At 47.1% G+C, this 21402-nt stretch overlaps 1 protein-coding gene and 1 long non-coding RNA gene across 2 annotated transcripts; both read right to left on the minus strand.

The window, feature by feature from the left end:
- Positions 1-1672: 1672 nt before the first annotated feature.
- On the minus strand, positions 1673-6080 carry LOC140634248 (uncharacterized). The gene is made up of 2 exons (XR_012031765.1): positions 5850-6080; positions 1673-2562 (listed from the first exon to the last, which is right to left on the minus strand). It is a non-coding gene; the product is annotated as an uncharacterized lncRNA (long non-coding RNA).
- A 7032-nt stretch (positions 6081-13112) lies between these two features.
- On the minus strand, positions 13113-18729 carry LOC140634249 (proproteinase E). Its single transcript, XM_072827927.1, has 8 exons — positions 18648-18729; positions 17586-17671; positions 16643-16740; positions 16394-16528; positions 15128-15264; positions 14625-14767; positions 13895-14047; positions 13113-13200 (listed from the first exon to the last, which is right to left on the minus strand). Exons 1-8 carry the CDS (start codon positions 18685-18687, stop codon positions 13183-13185), a joined length of 810 nt encoding a protein of 269 aa, XP_072684028.1. The 5' UTR covers positions 18688-18729; the 3' UTR covers positions 13113-13182.
- Between the last annotated feature and the right edge of the window lie 2673 nt (positions 18730-21402).

Here is a 21402-nt window from a genome sequence, read left to right on the forward strand (position 1 = left end):
GCAGCTGAGAAACTGGTACAGGCCTGGAAATTTTTTTTTTTTTTTTTTTTTTTAGGCCTGGAAATCCTTAACACCAGGAGTTCCTGATCTTTGCAGACTAAGGAAATATCTTCATAATGTTCTGAACAAACTGTATGGGAGATACTCTGACCCTACCACGGTCACTAACTCCTTTCCCCATATTAAATTTTACTCTCAGAATTAGAAGAGTTAGAAAAGCTTAACCTCTGGGGCGCCTGGCTGGCTCAGTCAGTGGACTGTGAGACTCTTAACTTCAGAGTTCTGAGTTTGAGCCCCACATTGGGTGTTGAAATGACTTACCAAAAAATAAAATCTTTTGAAATAAAATGGTTTTAAAAAGAAAACCTTAACCTAGTCAATACAAGGGACAGTTCACTCGTTTGCTGTTTCCAAGCATTCCTATACTTTTGCTCAAGGTGTGACTTTGTCCAGTGATCTCCCACTCAAGTTCAATTAAAATCTCACTTCCAGGGGTGCCTGGGTGGCTCAGTCAGTTAAGTGTCTGCCTTTGGCTCAGGTCATGATCCAGGAGTCCCAGGATCAAGTCATGAGTCTGGCTCCCTGCTTTGTGGGGAGTCTGCTTCTCCCTCTGCCCCTCCCCTGCTCATGCTCTCTCCCTTCCTCAAATTAAAAAAAAAACCACAAAAACCCCCCAAAACCTCACTTCCCTTACTTGGCTATTTCCTCTCTCCTCTGCTTCTAATGTACTTTTTAAAATAGGAAATGGGTTTTGGGGAGCCTGAGTGACTCAGTCGGTTAAGCATCTGATGTCAGCTCAAGTAGTGATCTCAGGGTCCTTGGATAGAGCCCCCCCGAGTGGGAGTGGGGTCTGCTTATCCCTCTCCCACTGCTCCTACCCCTTTCTCTCTCTCAAATAAATGTAAAAAAAAAAAAAAAAAAAAAAAAGAAAAGAAAAAAGTGTTTTCTTAGTGCTATCTCCAAACCAAATACCAAAAGACTAGTTTTATTAATGATCCTACTCATATAATTCAAGGTCTTCCTCTCTCTTCCAAACTATATGTTTCCTTTATACTGGGCTTTATATCTGTATTCTCACATCTAGACCCATTCCAAAGGCACAGGAAGTATTAAGACACCAGCAAAATCAAGAAGAGTTCCAGTTTAGGGCTAACTCGTCCCTCTACCAAAAATTAGTTTCTGAATTGGCACCTAGATGGTTCCAGGAGCAGATCCAGGCCAGAAGCAGAAAGGTTACTCGAGACTGGGTTACCCTGAAGAAAAGCAGCTGCTAAGTTTACTCTGTGCTTGTCACCACCACAGCTAGACTGCTCTGTCTCAGTGGTCAACCAAAGCACAGCTCTCCACACACAGAAAGCCCGGGTGACCGGTTTTGGGAAGAGCAGAAGAAAACAGTCAAATAGCTTCAGAGTGAGTTCTCTTGTGGGGACAGAAGCTGTGGAACACATGTGATGGAAGTGGGGAAAGAAAAAAAAAAAAACCAAACAGATCTAAGAGCTCCTTACCTGTAAGGACCCTGTTTTAGCCCCTTCTTTGTTTTAATTTAAATTGTGACCAAACACAAAGGCCTAGACTATTCCTATCGTATCTCTAGCTCACATCCCGATACTTATCTCAACTCCTCAAATGTCGAGTAAAAGCTAACATGGTAAATCACCACAGGACACTGTGATTGAGGACCAAACTTTAATATTTCAAGGACATCTCAAGTGAGTTACTGGTGGGGTTACAGAAGCTGCCATTCATGCCACCACAGCAAGAGTCAAGAATTCTGAAAGTTGAAGCAATTACTGCTTTGGATACATAACAATATATTAAAGCATGTCAGAAAGTGCAAAAAAGGAGGCATTCAGCAGAGCAAAAACAAGCAACAGGCTGATTGTCCTAACAGAAGCTCTTTCTAGAGCTCAGTCCCAGGAATTAGAGCTGCCTCAGCCAGAGAGGTCCAGACTGGGTTTTGATGGATTCTTATTACAACTAGTCAAAGGCAAGCTCAAAAAAACCGAGGTTCACATTTCCCCCATGACTGTCCTTGGATCTTGCAACAAAGAGAACATTTGCCTACTTCTCACATGTAGGCTGAGCAAGAACCCAGTGGCAGGACTTAGCCAGTGATTCTGACCCCAGGCTGACATCTCTGGGCCCGAGCTCTGAGCTCCTCAGGCAGGACGGCCTGGAACTGCTCCTGCACCAGCATCTCCACAATCTGCTCCTTTGTGTGAATATCGGGTCTCAGCCACTGTCCGGCAAGCTCCTGGAGATGTCTGAGGACATCCCTGGGCCCAGCTGCGTCCTCATAGCGGAATCTCCGGAACCTCTGCCTAGAGGCTGCCGCATTGGGAGGATTCCTTCGTGGCATGGTCTCCACGTCTTCAACGGAGTCTGCATCAAGGTGCTCTGGTGGAGCCTGGACCTGGGGAGCCGATATTAGGACAGCTTCTGGCTCCTCAGCCATCATCTCATTTGAAGGTGAGCCTATTTTATCATTCTGGACTTCTTTACTTCTTTGTGTCTCTAGGTACCCTTCAGTCTCCATTCTGGAACTCTGGAAAAGGAGGACTCCTAAACACAGAGAGGAGACAGGCTCAGCAAAAACAGAACAAAAACAGAGACTCTAAAAACCACCTTGATCTCATGGATCTGATCCAGACCCAGGTTTCATCAGTTTTTCAATCTTAACAGTTTTTTTTTTTTTTAAGATTGTATTTATTTATTCATGAGAGACACACAGAGAGAGGCAGAGACACAGGCAGAGGGAGAAACAGGCTCCTCACAGGGAGCCCAATGTGGGACTCAATCCCAGGACCCCGGAATCACGATCTGGGCCAATGGCAGACTCAGAACCACTGAGCCACCCAGGCGTCCTTTAACAGGGTTTCTTTCCTTTTTTTTCTTTTAAGATTTTATTTATTTATTCATGAGAGACAGAGAGACAGAGAGAGGCAGAGACATAGGCAGATGGAGAAGCAGGCTCCATGCAGGGAGCCTGACGTGGTACTCGATCCCTGGGTCTCCAAGATCATGCCCTGGGCTGAAGGCGGTGCTAAACCGCTGAGCCACCCAGGCGATCCTTAACAGGGTTTCTTAATAAAGCTATTAGAAATTCTATTTTTGTTTCTTCTGGATCAATTGACACAATTGAGAAAAATGTGTCAGTGGTTTATAAAAATGAAGAATGCAAGTCTCCTAGCTAGAGTCTTCTACAAAATCTTTCATCCATCTTCCCTGCATTACAAAGTATTTTAGATTATGTTAAAGCAAAAAACTATGTATGCATGACTTATAGGGGAAGAATATCTTTAAAATCATGGATGTTTGCTTCTTCCAATGTCTTTTATGGAGTTATGTGTGTCCAAAAGCAAGCTATGAGTACTAAAATATAAGAGATAAAGGTCTTTTCATTGATATCTACTCTGCTATCTTTTCTACCCACCCTCCAATCCCTTTCATGATGAAATAATGAATGTTAAAAAGTACTTTAGGGGATGCCTAGGTGGCTCAGTTGGTTAAGCAGACTTTGGCTTAGGTCATGATCTCAGGGTCCTGGATCAAGACCCACGTCAGGCTCCCTGCTCAGAGAGGGGGCCTGCTTCTCCTTCTCCCTCTCCTACCTTGTGTTCCTGCTCACTTGCTCTCTCTCAAATAAAAAAAATATAAAGTACTTTAGGAGCTACCATCAGAGTGGAATCTAAGCTCCCACTTCACAAAAAACAAAAAAGCTTCTATATTAAGATCAAGATCCTAAGTTCCTCTAATCAGGGCTGCCAGGGTGGCTGAGCTGGTTGAGCATCTGACTCTTGATTTCGGCTGCAAATCCTGAGCTCCATGCTCAGCAGGGAGTCTGCTGGAGATTCATATTCTCTCTCTCTCCACGCCCCCACCCCTCCCCTCAGTTGCATGGGCTCATGTTCTCATGCAGGCGCTCGCTCTCTCTCTCTCTCTCTCTCTCTCTGAGATAAATAGATAAAATATCGAAGTTCCTCAGTATATGGGAAACCAAAGTAGTCAGAATCCTAGTACCATAGACTTCCAACTCTTGCGATGTTTGTCAGCTCTAGAATTAGCAAACCAGCAGTAGTGGGGAAGGAGAGGAGGGGCACATTAAAGACCTGTAAAATGTCAGAAAAAAAATAGGCTTTGCTCCATTGGGGTTAGGGCCCCAGTCCACGAGAAAGGTTATGTACAGGAAAACCACAATCGATGTTATTAAGAGAGAGACACACACACACACACTCTTCAATACAGAAATATTGTATCTGACAATACAGAAATAACTAATTTCCACATCGGGCTATGTCCAAAAACTGTAACGCTGATGACACCGTCATTTTTCAAAGGCCATCTCTTTTTTTCATTAACAAACCCCCTCCCCCAAGAACTAATCCCTCCCTGGCCAACAAAGCAGGAGTGTTGACATTTAAGATCCCTCCCACCTCAGAGGCTCTCTCAAATGTTTCCTGGGTAACAACTGGCAGAGGCCAACAATCAACAACACGGACCAGCTGCCTTGCCTTAACTCGCTCACCGCTCCTCATCACCTCTTCTTTAAAGGTTTCACGACCCATTTTCTAGGAACCTTGAATTGATTCTAGACCGTACAGTTTGGACATTCTTGGGAGTATACTTATTCTTCTCATATTATCTGGGGTTTTTTGCTCAATGAACAGCATGTACTCTTCCCTAAAAGTAAGCTGTCACTAACCTAGAGTGATGAAGCCCAAAGCAATATAGCCTCTGGAGAAAAAGGAAAACATTTAGTCAAGGGAAGGCTGGATGAAACCTGAGAAAAATGGGCAGCCTGGGTGGCTCAGCAGTTTAGCACCTGCCTTCCACCCAGGGCGTGATCCTGGAGTCCTGGGATGGAGTCCCACGTCGGGCTCCCTGCATGGAGCCTGCTTCTCCCTCTGCCTCTCTGTGTGTATCTATCATGAATAAATAAATAAAATCTTAAAAAAAAAAAAAAAAAAAAAAGCCTGAGAAAGCAAAAGTGACCATCAACAGGGGAGTAACTAAAGCACTGTCAGACATTCAGCAGAACAAAAGTGCAGGCTCCTAAAGCATGAACTCGGCCTGTGAGCGCGGATACAGACCCACCTCCCTAACACACCACCCGACCAAGGGGCAGATCCGTGGGCAGCACCATCTCACCTGAGGAAACTAAAATACACACAGAGCAGCATCCACGACCTGCTCCATCCACAAACAATACCTCCGACCGTATTTACTGGTGAGCGGCAGGGACAGGAGGAACATGGATCATCCCCTTCCCATGTGGCTTTCTTTTTAACTATGGATCACTTTCTTAACTCTAAAGGAAGCAATGTCCCCCCCTGCTCAAAGCCTTTCCGAGTGAAAGAAAGAAAAAAAAAAAAAAAGAAAAAAAAAAAAAACCCTTGTATAAATTCTTCTAACGCCCAGCTCCAGAGGTCCTTACAACCCCGACTTGTAAGAGCAGCCCCCACTGTCAGGAGGCCAGGTTCTCAAGGCTGGATCTGAAAGATGCACCAGCTGCACGAGTCACCCCGCTTACAAAGCCCATCAGTTTCAGAAGCCCTCGCTGACGCTGTGCTGAGCATTTCACTCTCTTCCACGCCATCCTCCGGGCCGCTCTGGTCAAACCCTCCACCCGACCCTCTACCGCCCCAGCGGTCTCTACCAAGCACAGCAGCCGCCGGCGCTATCTGCGGGGTTTGACACGCCCGACGCCCCGCGGGAGCTTTCCCTCCTCCAGTCCTGCCCTTAACCCAGCAGGGCGGTTACGGTCATTTCCATTCACACGTAAACAAACTGAGGCTCGAGGAGCGGGGACTGTGCCCAAGGTCACGAGGCCGGGACGTGGGGGGACCAACCCGCCGAGTAGGAAAATCCCGGCCTCCAGGCGGGGAGCGGGGCCGGGCTCCTCCCACCACATGGGCGCGGCCTGGAGGGCCTCGGTCGGGCCGGAAAAGGGTTTCTGGGCTTCCAGACCGGGACCTCCTCCTCCTCCGGAGCAGAAGCGAGATCCAAGGCCACGCCAGCCCGAGCGGCCCGCAGAGCCCTCGCTTCCCCGCTCCGCGGGCCGCCGCCGCCGCTCCCAACAGACCGCGCGCGGGGAAAGGAGAGGCAGGAGGGAGGGACGGAGGGATGGAAGGATGGAGGGAGGGAGGGAGGGAGGGAGGGGGCGTTCACCTGCGCAGGTGCCACCTCGGAGGGCGGGGGGAGGGGGGAACGGGGGCGGGGGCCCCTCGCCACCAGACTCGGAGCCCGAAACCGACTCCGAGAAGAGGAAACCAACCACCGGGCGCAGAGCTTTGTAGCCCGCCGCCGGAACCGGAAGTCGCGCCCCGCCCGGAAGTTGGACGTGAAGGGCGGAGGGAGGGACTGGGTAGAGGGGGGCGGGGTCTCTCTAGGCCGTGGCGGGAGCTCCGCAGCTCGGTGGTTTTAACCCCTTCGTGGGCTTCGTACGGTGCGCGGCTGGGGGTGCCGCCTGCGCCGCTTCTCCGCGGAGGCCAAGCTCTCCTACGTCTTCTAAGCCGCGGTTTGCGCAGCTGCGAAGTGGAAAGAGGGTGAAGCGGGAATTGAGACACTCCGGGAGCCCGCCCGCAGCTGACTCAGCGCCCCACCCTGAGGTTTCACCCTTGAGCCTTTGCACCACCCAGGGGAAAGAAACCAGAAGAGGGCTGGGTGCTGCTGCTTGGAAACAGTGGGACCGTGTGGCCCCCGGTGGAGTCAGTGCACGGGAGGCAGTGGGCGCCGTCTGTTGAAAGCTCCCGTGCCTCAGTCTACCCAGGGAGAAGTGGGCATGTGCGCGCGTGGGGTTGCCGGTGTCTCCAGGGGAAGACCCCTGCGTGTAGAAGGCTCAAGTCTCTTTTTATTTTATTTTTTTTTTCAAATCTCTTTTTAAATTTTATTTAAATTTTATTTTTTTCAAATCTCTAATTTTTTTAAAAAATCTCTTTTTAAATTTTATTTTATTTTATTTAAAAATTTTATTTTTTAACGGGTGTTATGCTATATGTTGGCAAATTGAACTCCAATAGAAAGTTTTTTAAAAATAAATTTTATTTATTTATTTTTTTAAAGATTTTATTTATTTATTCATGAGAGACACAGAGAGAGGCAGAGGGAGAAGCAGGCTCCATGCACCGGGAGCCTGACGCGGGACTCGATCCCGGGTCTCCAGGATCATGCCCTGGGCTGAAGGCAGACGCTCAACCGCTGAGCCACCCAGGCGTCCCATAAATTTTATTTAAATGCAGTTTGCCAACATATAGTATAACACCCGGTGCTCATCTCATTAGGTGTCCTCCTTGAGGCTCATCACCCAGTTACCCCATCTCCCCACCCACGTCCCCTTCTGCTGTCCTTTGTTTGGTTCCCAGAGTTAGGAGATTCTCATGGTTTGTCTTCCTCTCTAATGTTTCCCCACCCCTTTTCCCCCTCCTTCCCTCATGATCCCTTTCACTATTTCTTATAGCCCACATAGGGGTGAAACCATATGATGATTGCCTTTCTCCAATTGACTTATTTCACTCAGCATGATGCCCTCCAGTTCCATCCACGTCATTGCAAATAGTAGGATTTCAACTTTCCTGATTCCTAATATTCCATTGTGTTTGTGTACACAACATCCACTGTGGAAGGAGCCATGATGTCCTTTGACAGATGAAGAGAAAGAAAAATAAAAAAAAAAAAGAAGAAGAAGAAGAAGAAGAAGGCTCAAATCTTGGCCCTGAGTGCCTCTTTCCCAAGATTTTCCAATGGCTGATGGTTAAGAACTGAAGATGTGAAGTCACATTTAGCTACAGCGAGTCCGGGTTTAGCCTGGATTTGAGTCTGGAGCACACATGTTAAAATAGCACAGCCTGTGAAAGGAAGTGCAAAGATGCTAACCAAGCAACCCTCCCACATCCTTGCTCTTAACCCTGAAGGGGAAGGGACTTGGCTGTTAAGGACAGGCACTCAGGTAGCCCACCCATCTCTCCTCCCATCTGCCCTATCCAAGTGGGACAGGCTAAGGAATTAAGAGGGGGCACTCCAAAGACCCCTGCTGGGTTATCACGGCCCCCCAACTCTCCTTACTCTCCACCCTAACCCCCCACATGGCCCACTCCATCCCAGCTCACCCCTAGCCAATGTCCCTGGGAAAGAGAAGATGTACCTTTTGTCTATACTGCTGCTGCCGGTCGGTAAACCTCAAGATTGCCAGACACTCCAGCTCGTGGGTGGATAACCAGAGCTCCTTGCCATGGCCTTACTCTTACCTCCAATAGTGACTGCAGCCCTTCCCCCACTCACCCCTCCAGAGCAGTCTCCACCTTTCACCTCCCTTCAGCCTTGGTTTCCTCATCTGTAAAGTGTGAGGGTTGGACCACATGAAGGACTTCCAGTAGCCCTCCCCCTACCCCCATCCAATTCTTAGATTCCTTAGGAATGCTTCAGAAAACTGCTGGAATGGAGTGGGGGTGGGAGATGGGGCAGTGCTTTAGGTCCTAGAGCAGCTCGAATTTTAAAGATTTATAAATTCATGTGAAAAGTATATATGTTGTGGCTCTGTGTCAGATTATCATATCATTCAGGATAAAATGTAAACTTGGTACTTTGCCCCATATTCCTCATCTTTCCCCGCCCTCCTATTCACTTACCCTGCTCCAGGTACACTGGCCTTCTAGTTATTTTGCAAACCCAAGAAGCTCATCTTTACCTCCTTGGTGATCTCTGCTTGTGGTTCTCTTTCCTGACATCTGCTCCTCCAGCGTCCAGTTCAGATGAGGCCTCTCTAGAGCAGCCTTCTCTGTCCCCCCTCTTCTAAAGGCATCCATGCGGTCCCTTTGGAGCCTGTTACTCTGTATTGTTATTATCTGTTTATTTTCTATCTCCCCCACTGGAAGCAGTGGCTACAGGGCCAGAGACCTTAATTGTCCCATCACCATGTCTCTGGCACCTAAAACTGAGCATAGGGTGGGTAAACATCTGTCGAATGAATTGATGAATGAATGAACAGAGAAGGCTTGAATTTTATGGTAAAGCCAATCTGGTAAAGACCATGAGGGACACAGGTGTAGTTTAACAAAGTTAGGATTATTAATTTGATGCAGAAAGCACCCAAAGAAATCATGGATGTCCCACGAAATAAAGGAAGAAACAGGGTCACTGTAATATTTGGGGGAAGATTGGAAGTTAGAAGAAATTGAAATGAAGCAGTGTTGATAGGCTCAAGACAAATCTGGTCTTAATAGGAAGGGGTTAACATCTAGCTTGAGATGAGAAATAGACTCATACATAGTCCTGTATCTTTGGATACCACAATGTTAAGATAAATATGGACTATTGTGTCCAAAAAACTCTTCGCTGAAGCTCTGCACCTGATTTGGTAATCCAGGCTGCTTCTATGTCAAATCTGGCTCTGACTCGCTGGACAAGAGTGGAATATTTCATCTCACTGACATGATCTTGAACAGCAGAGTTTCTCAGCACTGTCTTTGGTGTTAATTGAGAAAAGAAGGTTTGGCAGATTCACATGTGACAGGAATCTCTTGAGGCCTCAATCATCTGGATGTGAGGGTCATCTAGAGCTCCAAGCTTCCCATCCCAAGGTGACTGGAGTTCCTTGGGTCCCACCTCACTCTGGGTCTTCATTAGAACACCAAGTCAAGCCTCCGTCCCTTCTTGGTGTACCTGTCAGATTCTCAGCCAGACTCTGGGCCCAAGAGTCTGGCCCAAGTTTGGGTCATTTTCTTCTGTTCATGCCTGCCACAGAATATACATAGCCACCCAATCGATGTCCATTGATCTAACTGTTGATGGGTTTTCTGAATGTAAAGAAAAGGAAGTAGAAGAAAAGGAAGTAGTATGATGAAGCAGTAGCTGTACAAGAGATGTGGGAATGACGTGGGTGGTTTTTTAAAATCTCCCAAAGTGGAAGTTCATAAAATGTAGTGAAAATGAATGCTATGAAAAAGGAACAGAGAATGGGATTGTTGACTCTTTTAAGAATTAAGAAAAATGAATCACTGACCTGTTAATGAGTTTTATTTTTTTAAAGATTTTATTTCTTTATTCACCAGCAACACACAGGGAGAGGCAGAGACACAGGCAGAAGGAGAAGTAGGCTCCTTGCAGGGAGCCCAATGTGGGACACGATCCTGGACCCCGGGATCACGACCTGAGCCTAAGGCAGATGCTTATCCACTGAGCCACCCCGGCATCCCTCTTAATGTGTTTTAAATGAGAGAGAAATTGTTGACACTTGGTGATTAAGGAGAAGGCAACACAGCACGGATCCTTTATATTTTCCAAATGGGAGTTGAAGTGTTGACATTGTGCTTTTGCAAGCTGTGGATTTTCTTCATGATTTAAAGATTTTATTTATTCATTCACGAAAGACACAGAGAGAGAGAGAGGCAGAGACACAGGCAGAGGGAGAAGCAGGCTCCACGCAGGGAACCCAGTGCAGGACTCGATCCCGGGACCCCAGGACCACGCCCTGAGGTGAAGGCAGATGCCAACCACTGAGCCACCCAGACGTCCCTTCTTTGTGATTTAGAAAACAAAAACAAAAAGTTGTTGGCATTGACACTAATCATTAGTCAAAAAAATTAATTATGCACTATATGGTTTTTAAAGAATTTGCATTGTCAAGACTTGGAGATTAAAAAATGAATATTGAATTATTGATCAAGTTGTTCACACTTTTAGGTAAGATTTCCTAACTCCCTGTTGCCCACATGTGAGAAGTGTGTCAGCCCCCTCTGAGGGGGGTGGTTCCCCGAGGGCCACAAGGTGGAATTTTACAGATCTGACTGCCTTTTATCCTAAAACTATTTTGGAAAATTGTCCAAGGATCTTTCCCTGCCCCACTGGAAAGAAGTCGATACTCAACTTTTGCAACCCTGCTCTGCCCTGAGCACATCTGACTATTACACATATGTCACCTGGCATTATCAGTCTGATTCAACACAAATGATTAGCATATGCTGGTTCCAGTTTTTTTCTCATCCTTCCCCACACCCTTATGATGCAGAGGTCTCTGCTCTGCCTGACTCTGTTCCTTTCTTGCCCTCACTCTGGCCTTGCCGGACCAGTTCTTGGGCTTTTGTAGGAGCTGGAGTCAGGGGTATAGGGTTGAGAGTCCAGGAGTGGTTATGGAGAAAAGCGGGGAGGCAGTTATAATGTGTGGGGATAGTGGATGGGAAAAGGAAAAAAAAAAAAAGGAAGAAAGAAAAATTTAAGTACTCTTGATATAATCACTTTGGAGAGCAACTTGGCAATTGGCGAAGTTGAAAATGAGCACACTCTCCCGCCCAGTAATTCCATTTCTTGGCATATACCCTAGGGAACCTCTCACACATTTGTACCTGGAGATACGTCCAAGGACATTCACTGAAGCCCTATTTGTAATCATAAAAAATTGGCCCTGCTCTAAATGTCCATCTGTAGGGGGAAAAGGATAAGGAAGTAGTGTTATGCAATAGGATACTCTTCAAAACTAGCAGCGATGAGCTAGAGATATATAAAGTAGCATGGAGACACTTAAAGAAACAAAGTTGGGTGAATGAACCAAGTTGCAGAATAATACATACAGCATGAAGCCATGTGTGGACTTTTAAAAACCTAAACAACGCAATACACTGTTTATAGATATTATATATGTGATTTTAAAAATATGTAACAGCATGGAGTGGAAGGATAAACACCCAATTCATTAGTAAGGATAAGTTAGGTCAATGCCACTGTAACGAACACCCCAAATCTTAGTGGCCTATACTAACAGAGTTTATTTCTTTCTTGTGCTGCATGTCCAGCCGGGGGGACTGGAGGCTCCCTCTCTTCCTCATGTCCTCACTGTGGGACTGGGCTGACCTATAGCCACCCATTGCCATGGCAGAGGGAAAGAGAGCTCCACAAACGTCCCACCTCTCAGATCTTCACCTCGCCCAGAGACAGCCATATGGCCAAACCCACCTTCATGGGGGCAGGCAAAGATTATCCTGCTGTGTGCCCCAAAGGAAAACCAGTGCCATTGGGTGAACAACCCCACAGCCATGATGATGTCCTCTGAGTACAAAGGGGCATGCAGCTTAGTAATGTAGGTATTATTTTAGAAAATATGAAGCAAAAATGTGGAATTTGTTAATTCTGGAGGGAGGCTTCATGGGTGTTTCCGATGTGATTCTCTGTGCTGTATCTTTTTAAAGTTTTTAAAACTAGAAGTAAAATTTTAACAGGAGGGGGCAATGGGGCAAGAGTAATATTAAACATTATAAACGTGCGGCGCCTGGATGGCTCAGTTAAGCGTCTGCCTTAGACTCGGGTCATGATCTCAGGGTCCTGGGATCAAGCCCCGCATTGGGCTCCCTGCTCAGCAAGGAGTCTGCTTCTCCCTACTCCTTCCCACCTTCCTGTGCACGCGCTCTCTCTCTCTCTCTCTCTCTCTCTCTTAAAAATAAATACATAGAATCTTAAAAACAAAACGAAACAAAAACAAAGCTGTAAATGTATATCCTTGCTGGGCTCCTATTTGCTTTCACAGTATCCAGGAGGAACACAAGTAAAGGAATTCCATTGTTTTTATGTTGCTTTTGCACTCCTTTGGGCCTCAGAAGCAGCTCAGTGGGCTCCCACCCTGTTTGTGGCATCGTGTGTGCTTCTGGGTGTGTGTCTGCTCCCCACCACAGCAGGGGCTCCCAATGTTTGTTATTTCACTCACATCTGTACCCCAAGCCCCCAAACTTGCCACAAAGAAGGTGCCTTGTAAATGTTTAATGAACAACTCTGATACGCTCATTTCTATCTGAATAACGAGCTGTTTTTCTCATTCTCATGAAAGGATTGAATCTGGTCTCATCTCCCATATATCAGATCTCAGATTTTAGGGATGCCTGGGTGACTCAGTGGTTGGGTGTCTGCCTTCAGCTCAGGGCATGATCCTGGGGTCCTGGGATCGAGTCCCACATCGGGCTCCCTGAGTGGAGCCTGCTTCTCCCTCTGCCTGTGTCTCTGCCTCTCTCTCTCTCTCTCTCTCTCTCTGTCTCTCATGAATAAATAAATAAATAAAATCATTTAAAAAAAAGATCTAAGATTTTAGGAATAGCTTCGAACAGAGCAGGCAAGTCAAAGAAGGAAGACTCATGTTGGGGGTTTCTGAGAGATCTTTATTTTTTACAAAGAATTTGGATCAGCACTGCCACCCAGGCCTTAGTTCTAGTGGCTTGACATGACCTAGAAAAAGTGGAGAGACCCAGAATAGTCTAGTTATGAGCAGATTCTGAAGCCATATGGAACTGGGTTAGATTTCCAGCCATGCTACTCATCAGCTGTATGACCCTGGGAGAGTGACTTGACCTCTCTGAGCCTCAGTTTCCTTGTCTGTATAATGGGTTGTAATCATAATACTCATCTCATGGGGGTGGTTGATGAAACTATTAACTAAGGATGTTTACGTAGTTTATAAATGGTGGCTATTACTGTTATATCATGAACAATATTAACCTTCCCTGACTATTCATTCCCAGAAGAGATTAGCGCTTTTGCTGGGGCCTGAGTATCCCAGTCACAGCTCTCCCCACATTTCATGATTATTGTTCATTTAATCATCTCTTTCCCCACAAGGCAGCCCTTTGATTTGACACATCAATCTATCTTTCAGGACAGGACAAGACCTGGACCAAAGAAGACATTTCATAAACACTTGTTGAAATAAGGCAGTTCAGCCATAGTTCAAAGCTCCATCCAAAAGCCGCTGGAGTTGTTGGGGTCACACCATAGCAGAAAACATCCCCAAAGCCCTCTGAAATGTATCTGAGGGCCCCTCCACTCCTGACCTTTGGGGATCCTTTCAGCCCCTCCTCAGGATCTGCTGTTCTCACCCAGCCCCGGCATGAGGACACCCTCCTGCTTGCCCTATCTCGCTCACCTCCTCGATCCAGTCATTGAAGGCTGAGACTCGTGTGAATACTGTGGGCTTCTTGATGGTGTTGCAGCCGAAGGCAGACACAAAGCTGGTCACACCGTGAACCTGCCAGGAGCCATCTCCTGTGGGGCAGTTCAGAGGTCCTCCAGAGTCACCCTAGAATGGTCAGAGAGAGTGCTGGCAAGCTAAGCCATGTCTGAGATTGAAAGAATCAGTTCAGACCGCGGGGATTTTGAGAACCTTCTGTGTGACTTGACCTCTCTAAGCCCCAGTTGGCTTGTTTGGGATGGGAACTTATATCTGACCTACAGGATCTTGGTGAGAAGTAAGTGAGATAATAAATGATCTTAGCACAGCACCTAGCAGGGAGGAAGCAATAGATGAGTGGTTGTTCCCATTATTATTTCCAAAGCCAGTTATCCTATTATGTTTCATCCTCACTTCTAATACAATGATAGTACCGTTTTATCATGACTTCAGGACCACAGAGGTGAAGGTGAGTCTAGGATCATGATCCTTTGCTGTGCTTCAGGGGGAAGCCTAAGGACCAGGTCAAGGCAGTGTGAGCTGGGACCAGAAGACAGAGGCCAGGGCAGCATGTCTGGACCTCACTGACTTCCTCCAAGTCTTGCCTGGCCTGGAGGCTGAGTGGGGCAAGCAGGGAGGAGTTCTCCTCCGCCTCCCAGGCAGATGGCAGAGGTTCCCGGGGACCATGCACTTTGAGTCAACTCACATTGCACCCAGAGAGGATGTCCCCGCCAGCGCACACCATGGTCTTCTTTACAGAGATGCCCCACCAGTCCAGCTTGGAGCAGTGCTCATAGTCCACCACGGGCAGCAGAGCCTGCTGCAGCTTGTCCGGGAGTGGCCCGCCGGCTGCAGGATACACCATGCTGAGTGGGGTGGCATGGGGGTGCAGGGCTGGGAGACTCAGAGTGGGGTGGGGGGTTGAGGAAGGCAGTTCTAGTCTGATGGGGACTCTCCTCCCACCAGAGGGTCCTGCCTACTTTATTCACCATAACATCCCCAAGCACCTGGCTACCCAAGAGACACAAATAAAATGCTCAGTTGAACATATTAGTGTTTGGGCAAATGGAAGGAGAAAGTGCTCCTGGAGGAGGAATGGGGGGCAAGCACAGTGATGCATCCTGATTGCTCGACCGCCCCCCACCCCACTTCCAGGCCTTATCTTTCTGCCCACAGTCCCTGTGACGGGCAGGAGGGGTCAGCACGCACTGTAGAGACGGCCCCAGCCGCTGATGTAGCAGGGTGCCCCGTTGGGCAGGATTTCCCCAGCAGGAGGGAGACAGGCGAGCTGGACCGCATCTCCCAGCTGGGCACTGCGGGAGAGCTTGATGAGGGCGATGTCATTGCTGGGGGAGGAGAAAAGTCGGGAAGAGTCAGGGGAGCCTGGTCCTTGGCCAGACCAAGCCTCACCTTCCTGGCCTTGCTGCAGAGAGTTCATCACCAGGATGTGCCCACTGTTCTTGTCCCTTCAAATGGCACATGTTTTTAAGACCAAGCAACCTCCCACCCCTTGTGCTGATGCAGACCCTTGGCCTTCCTGTCCTCAGCTCTGACACCGAGGTTCGCACACTTCGACTGTGTTGGGATCGTGGAGGTCTTGTTAAAACACAGGTTGCCAAAAAAAAAAAAAAACCCACAGGTTGCCGTGTCCTACCCCCAAGGGTCGTGATGCAGTGGGTCCGGGTGGGGCCTGAGGATTCACATTTCTCACGCTGATGCTGCTGGCCTGGGGACCACATTTTGAGAACCCCTGCTTGCTTGTCACTCAAGTCATTGCACGTCGGTCCCCTTTCCTCTCCACATACCCCAGGAGTCTTGTGAGGATGGGTTAATGGGTCATGATCAGGTCATGATCAGGATCATGATCATCATGACCCCTCTTTCCTGCACTGCACTTTCAGGGGTTCCACACCCTTCTTTGACCCTCACCAGAAAACTGCTGAGCTACCCAGACACATGATTTTGCACATGCTTAAGGGCCTTAGGAAGCCCTGCTTCAGTGTTCTGACCCAGTGATCACCTCCCTGGTCGTCAAACCACCCAGGAAGTCCAGAAAGTCATACTTGACATATGATATACTTGAAGCCCAGAAGGGCAGTGACTTGCTCAAGCCACACAGCAACTTGGTTTTGGGCTTGACTCCTGGTCCAGTGCTCCTCTTTTTGCCCACATTCCTGGGAACCCAGAGTGCACTGGACAAATGTCCATTGAATGGAGGAACCCTTCTATTTGGAAGAAGGGATGCAGAGATGTCCTAGGCTTGGAGGAGTTCCTGACCCTCCCTGAGCCCTGATGTCCTTCCAAAAGCAGAAAAGTTTGGTGTAGATGACTCTCCTGGCTCTGCCCCTCAGTGTGTGGGACTAGGTCCCAGGCAGCTGGATCCAGCCCCACTGTCCCCGGAAGTCTCCTCAGAATCATCTTTGGGTCATGGGGGGAACCAGTAATCTCTGGTTCTAGACCAAAGCATTCACTCACCCACAGGCTACACAGTTGGAATTCCAGAGTGGGTGCACGAAGAGGTCCCCCGCATTGATGGGGATCACCTGTTCGGAGCCCTCTTCCTCAGCCCGGTTATACTCGCCCAACACCACCTGGTAGGTCAAGGAGCTCCTGCCGGTGGAAGTGAGATCAGTCTGGGGCTGACTGGCCTGCCTCCCTCCCCTCCCACAGCCACCCACTGCCCCAGGTTCTCATGCAGGGACAAGGGCCAGTAAAAGAACTTACGAGATGCAGTGGCCTGCAGTCATCACCCAGTCGGGGGCGATAAGACTGCCGCCACAGGTATGGTGGAAGGCTCCATTCTTCTCGTACTGTAGGGAGACCTGGTGGCAAGGGAGGAAGGAACCTAAGTGGTCTGAGCCCCCAGTAAGGGCTGACATCGGGGGCTTATAGGTTGTGTGCACCGTACAACTCTAGAGGGCATCATCCATGCAGAATGGCACCCTTTAGAAATGTGCAGTGTTCAACCTACAAAACTGTGCCATTTATGGCTGCTTTCATACTACAATGGCAGAGTTAAGTCATTGCAATGGAAACCACATGGTTGACAAAAGCTAAAATATTTACTCTCCGGTCCCTTACAGAACAAGTTAGCTGACCCTTCCTGTAGACCAATGCCATTCAATAGAATTTTCTATGATGATGGGAATGTTCTATATCTTGGCTGTCCAATACAATGGCCACTAGCCATATGTTGTTATTGAGAATTTGAAACGTGGCTAACATTGACCAACTGAATTTTTAACATTATTTAATTTTAATTAATTTTGAGTTAAGTAAACACATGTGGCTAGTGGCCAAACACATGTGGTCTAGCCCCCTGTGCCCCACTGACCTCTATAAAGCCCTTCATTCATTCCTCTAGTGCTCTCAGACCTTGTAGCCCTGTTGTATAATTTGAGGAGTCTAGGTATGTGTACCCCAAAATCTCTGTCCCTAAACATAGTGCCTGAAATTCCGCTATTAGTGCCAGATAAGCATTGCCTTCTCCCCAGACTCCACTTGCAATTTGCCAAGTGTTACGGGTTGAGTGGACAAGACTTCCACATGAAGTAGACCTTTTGGCCTTTGGAAGCCAAAAAGGATACCAGAAGCGAAGCAGTGGGGTCATGACTGCATGCCTTGCAGCACCCATGGTGGGAAATAGTGCCGCTGGTATCCCTCTTACCTGCCAGGGCCAGCTGTAGGGGACTGCATCCTCACCATTAACAACACGGGAGGAGGGCTGGTAGGAGGGTCGGCCACAGCCGGAGGCTGGAAGGGAGAGCACAGATGGCAATCAGTCAGGAAGTCCCCAGAGGCAGAGAAGAGGCCTGGGTCCCAGGTCTAGATGCACCACAAACTGGCTGCGTGCCCTGGTGCAAGCGCTTTCCCCTCTCTGGACCTCTGTAGCCGCATATGAACAATGAACATTTGGGCTAGAGCAGGGCTTTCCAGAGTCCCAGGGAGGAATGGAGACGTGACCTCATTCCACAGCAGGATTGAAGGAGCTGGGGCACTTAGCACAGTGCCTGGTGTCCAGTGAGCCCTTGAGAAGTGATAATAACTATTGTCATGAAAAGCGATGGCTTTGGAATAAGACTGCCTGGGTTCAAAATGCAGCTCTGCCCCTACTTCTAGGGTGGGCTGCTTTACTTCTCTGAGGGTCAGTTTCTCCATCTGTAAAATGGGGTTAATAGTGGTACTGCTCACGTGTTATGGGGATTACAAGAGATAATATAAGAAAAAAAATCCTTAGTACTCCCTGGCATATAGCAAGCACTCAATAAACATTATCTGTTACTATTGCTATCAGTGTAGGGAGACTGCTTGGAGGAGGTGGCCCTGAGCGGGGATAGAATAAGGCAGAGAGACTAGGAAAGGGTGAGACCACACGATATGGAGTAGGGAAGAGGGAAGGAGAGGAGAGGTGGAGGGTTAAGCGGAGGAACAGAAATCCTGACCCCCTCAGTCTAACCACAGAGCCTAAACTCTTCACAACTAGCCTCTTTACTGCCTCCAAAGAGGAGTCCCACCACAGTTTTTGGGTACCCCAGTCTTTCTCCGGAGCTGTCCCAGCCATGATTCCCCCTCCACTCTCCTACCCCAGCACCAAGGTGAACCCCCCCAAACATGCCAAGATATAAGCTGAGACCCCTTCTGTGGAGATAGGTGTTGGGTTCACGAGACCCAGGGTGGGTGACAGATTTCAAGGGCTCCTGGCCCAGGGCAGCACAGGCTGGGGTCTTACCGAGGGCCACAAATAGGAGGGAAGTCAGCAGCCGGAGCATCGTGAGTTTTGAGATGATAGGAAAGACATGCAGAGCCTGGGGCCTTATTATAGGGCAGAAAGCAGATGGGGGAGGCAGGTTGGGCCCCGTTCCTGGAACAGGTGGTGGAACGCCAGCTCTCTCATGGTCCAAGGCCATGGCCCCCACCTGCTGCATATGGGGGAGTGACAGCCAACAGCAAGAACCAAGTTTCCCTCCAACCTGTGGCTACACAGGTGGCATTGAGTGGCCAGCTGATAACAGGGGAGGGGGGAGGAATGTTCTCATTAGAACAAGCCAACCTCCTCCAGGAAAGAACATGGGCTCTGGAACTGGTAAGACCCCGGGTTCAAATCATAGCTCAGCCATCTGCAGAGTCTTCATCCTTGGGCACATGCCTTAACTTCTCTGGACTTCAGGTTTTTCATCTTTAAGTTGGAAGCTATATAAATATCCACTAGAGAAAAAAAATCGTTGAGTGATTTCTTTGTATCAGGAGGTTCTAGGAGATGGACCTATGAACAAGACATGCTCCCAGTTTCCCTAGGGCTTAAGTCCAGTAGGGAAGACTATGACAAATCAACAAAAATAAATAAAGGCTACTTTGTGTGTGCGTGTGTCATTTAAAGAATAATAGTAAAACAAATGCCTTCATTCTCACCACCCAGCTTCAGAAATAAAACATTACCATCCCCCTGTGTATCTCAACCCTACGACATTTCCTTTCTTTCATTAGATTTTCACATACACATATATTCCTTTTTTTTTAAGGTTTTATTTGTTTATATGAGAGAGAGAGAGAGAGAGTCAGGAAGCACGAGGTGGAAGAAGGGCAGAGGAAGAGGACAGGGAGAGGGAGAAGCCGACTCCCCACTGATCAGCGACCCTGACGCGGGGCTCAATTCCAGGACCTGGAGATTCTGACTCGAGCTGAAGGCAGACACTTAGCCAGCCCACTGAGCCACCTGGGCGCCCCATACATATATATATATATATATCCTAAACAATACAGCCGCTTTCTTTTTGGCCCTTTATGTGAGTAGAATCACATAGTGATTATTTATTTGTGATGTCATTTTTATTTGTGTTCAATATTGATTTCTGAAATTCATCCGTAATGATGCATGCAATGGATTTATTTCTACTATTTAGTATCTATACTTCAAATATTCCAACATCTATCCAATCTGTTGTTAACAGATACTTGAGTGTTACTCATTCTTCGCTTTTATGGAAGTGGGTCACATATATCTGTTCTATGCCTTGGATAAGAAGTAATGAAACAGGGACGCCTGGGTGGCTCAGTGGTTGAGTGTCTGCCTTTGGCTCAGGGCTTGATCCCGGAGTCCTGGGATTGAGTCCCACATTGGGCTTCCCACAGGGAGCCTGCTTCTCCCTCTGCCTGTGTCTCTGCCTCTCTCATGTATAAGTAAACAAAACTTTTTTTAAAAAGTAATGAAACAGGGTATGCAATGGTCCAGCTGTACTATGTAACAACAGAGTTGATTGTCTCATTAACAGGAAATGACAGTTCCTGTTATTCCATATCTGAGCCAACTTTTTTATTGTCGTTCTTAATTGTTTGCCCAACTGTGAGGTGTGAAATGGTGTTTCATTGTGACTCTAATTTGCATTGAATTTATGAAAAATGAAATTGAGCATCTTTTAAAATGTTCATTGTAAAAAGTAAATAAAAAATAAAATAAATTGTACATCCGTAGTTCATTGTGCACGAAATGCCTATTTATGTCTTTTTGCCATCATTTAAAAAAATCTTTTTAAAACTTTTTAGAAGAGCTGATCACTCATTTCTTCCCTCTCCCGTTCCTCCCCCCGCCCCCCTTCTGCCTTGCAACCACCAACCTGTTTTCTGTATTTATGAGCCTGGGTTTTCTTTGTTCAGATTCTATATATAAAATAGATTATATGGTATCTATCTTTCTCTAACTTATCTCCCTTAGCATAACGCCCTCAGAATCCATCATGTCATAAGTGGCAAGATTTCATCCTTTTTTTTTGGCTGGATTATATTCCATTTTACATATCTCACATCTTTATTCGTCCATTCATTTGGTGAACACTTAGGTCGTTCCCATAGCTTGGGTATTATAAATTGTGCTGCAATGAACATGGAGTGCGTATTATCTTTTTGAGTTCATTTTTCATTCTCTTTGGATAAATACCCAGAAATGGAATTGCAGGGTTATAGGGAAATCTTTTTTTAATTTTTCGAGGAACTTCCATCCCGTTTCCCATAGTTACTACACCAATGTACATTTCCACTAATAATGCACAACAGTTCCTTTTCTCCACTTCCTCACCAACACTGGTTATTTCTATCTTTTTGGTGATAACTATTCTAGGGATGCCTGGGTAGTTCAATTGGTTAAATGTCTGATTCTTAATCTCAGCTCAGGTCTTGATTTCAGGGTCATGAGTTTAAGCCCTACATTGGGCTTCACATTGAGTGTGGAACCTACTTACTAAAAATAGCCATTCTAACAGGTGTGAGGTGATATTTCATTGTGGTTTGGGTTTGCATTTATGATGATTAATGGTGATTAATGATTAATTAATTCTAGTGATTAATGATAGAGAGCCTCTTTTCATGTACTTGTTCAGATTCTTTGTTCAGATTCTATATATAGAATCTTCTGTCTTTGGAAAGATATCTGTTCAGATCTTCTGCTCATTTTTTAATTAGAATTTTGTTGCTATTGAATTGTATGAATTCTT

This window comes from Canis lupus, chromosome 5 (assembly GCF_048164855.1).
Source record: "Canis lupus baileyi chromosome 5, mCanLup2.hap1, whole genome shotgun sequence".
Classification (NCBI taxonomy): Eukaryota; Metazoa; Chordata; class Mammalia; order Carnivora; family Canidae; genus Canis; species Canis lupus.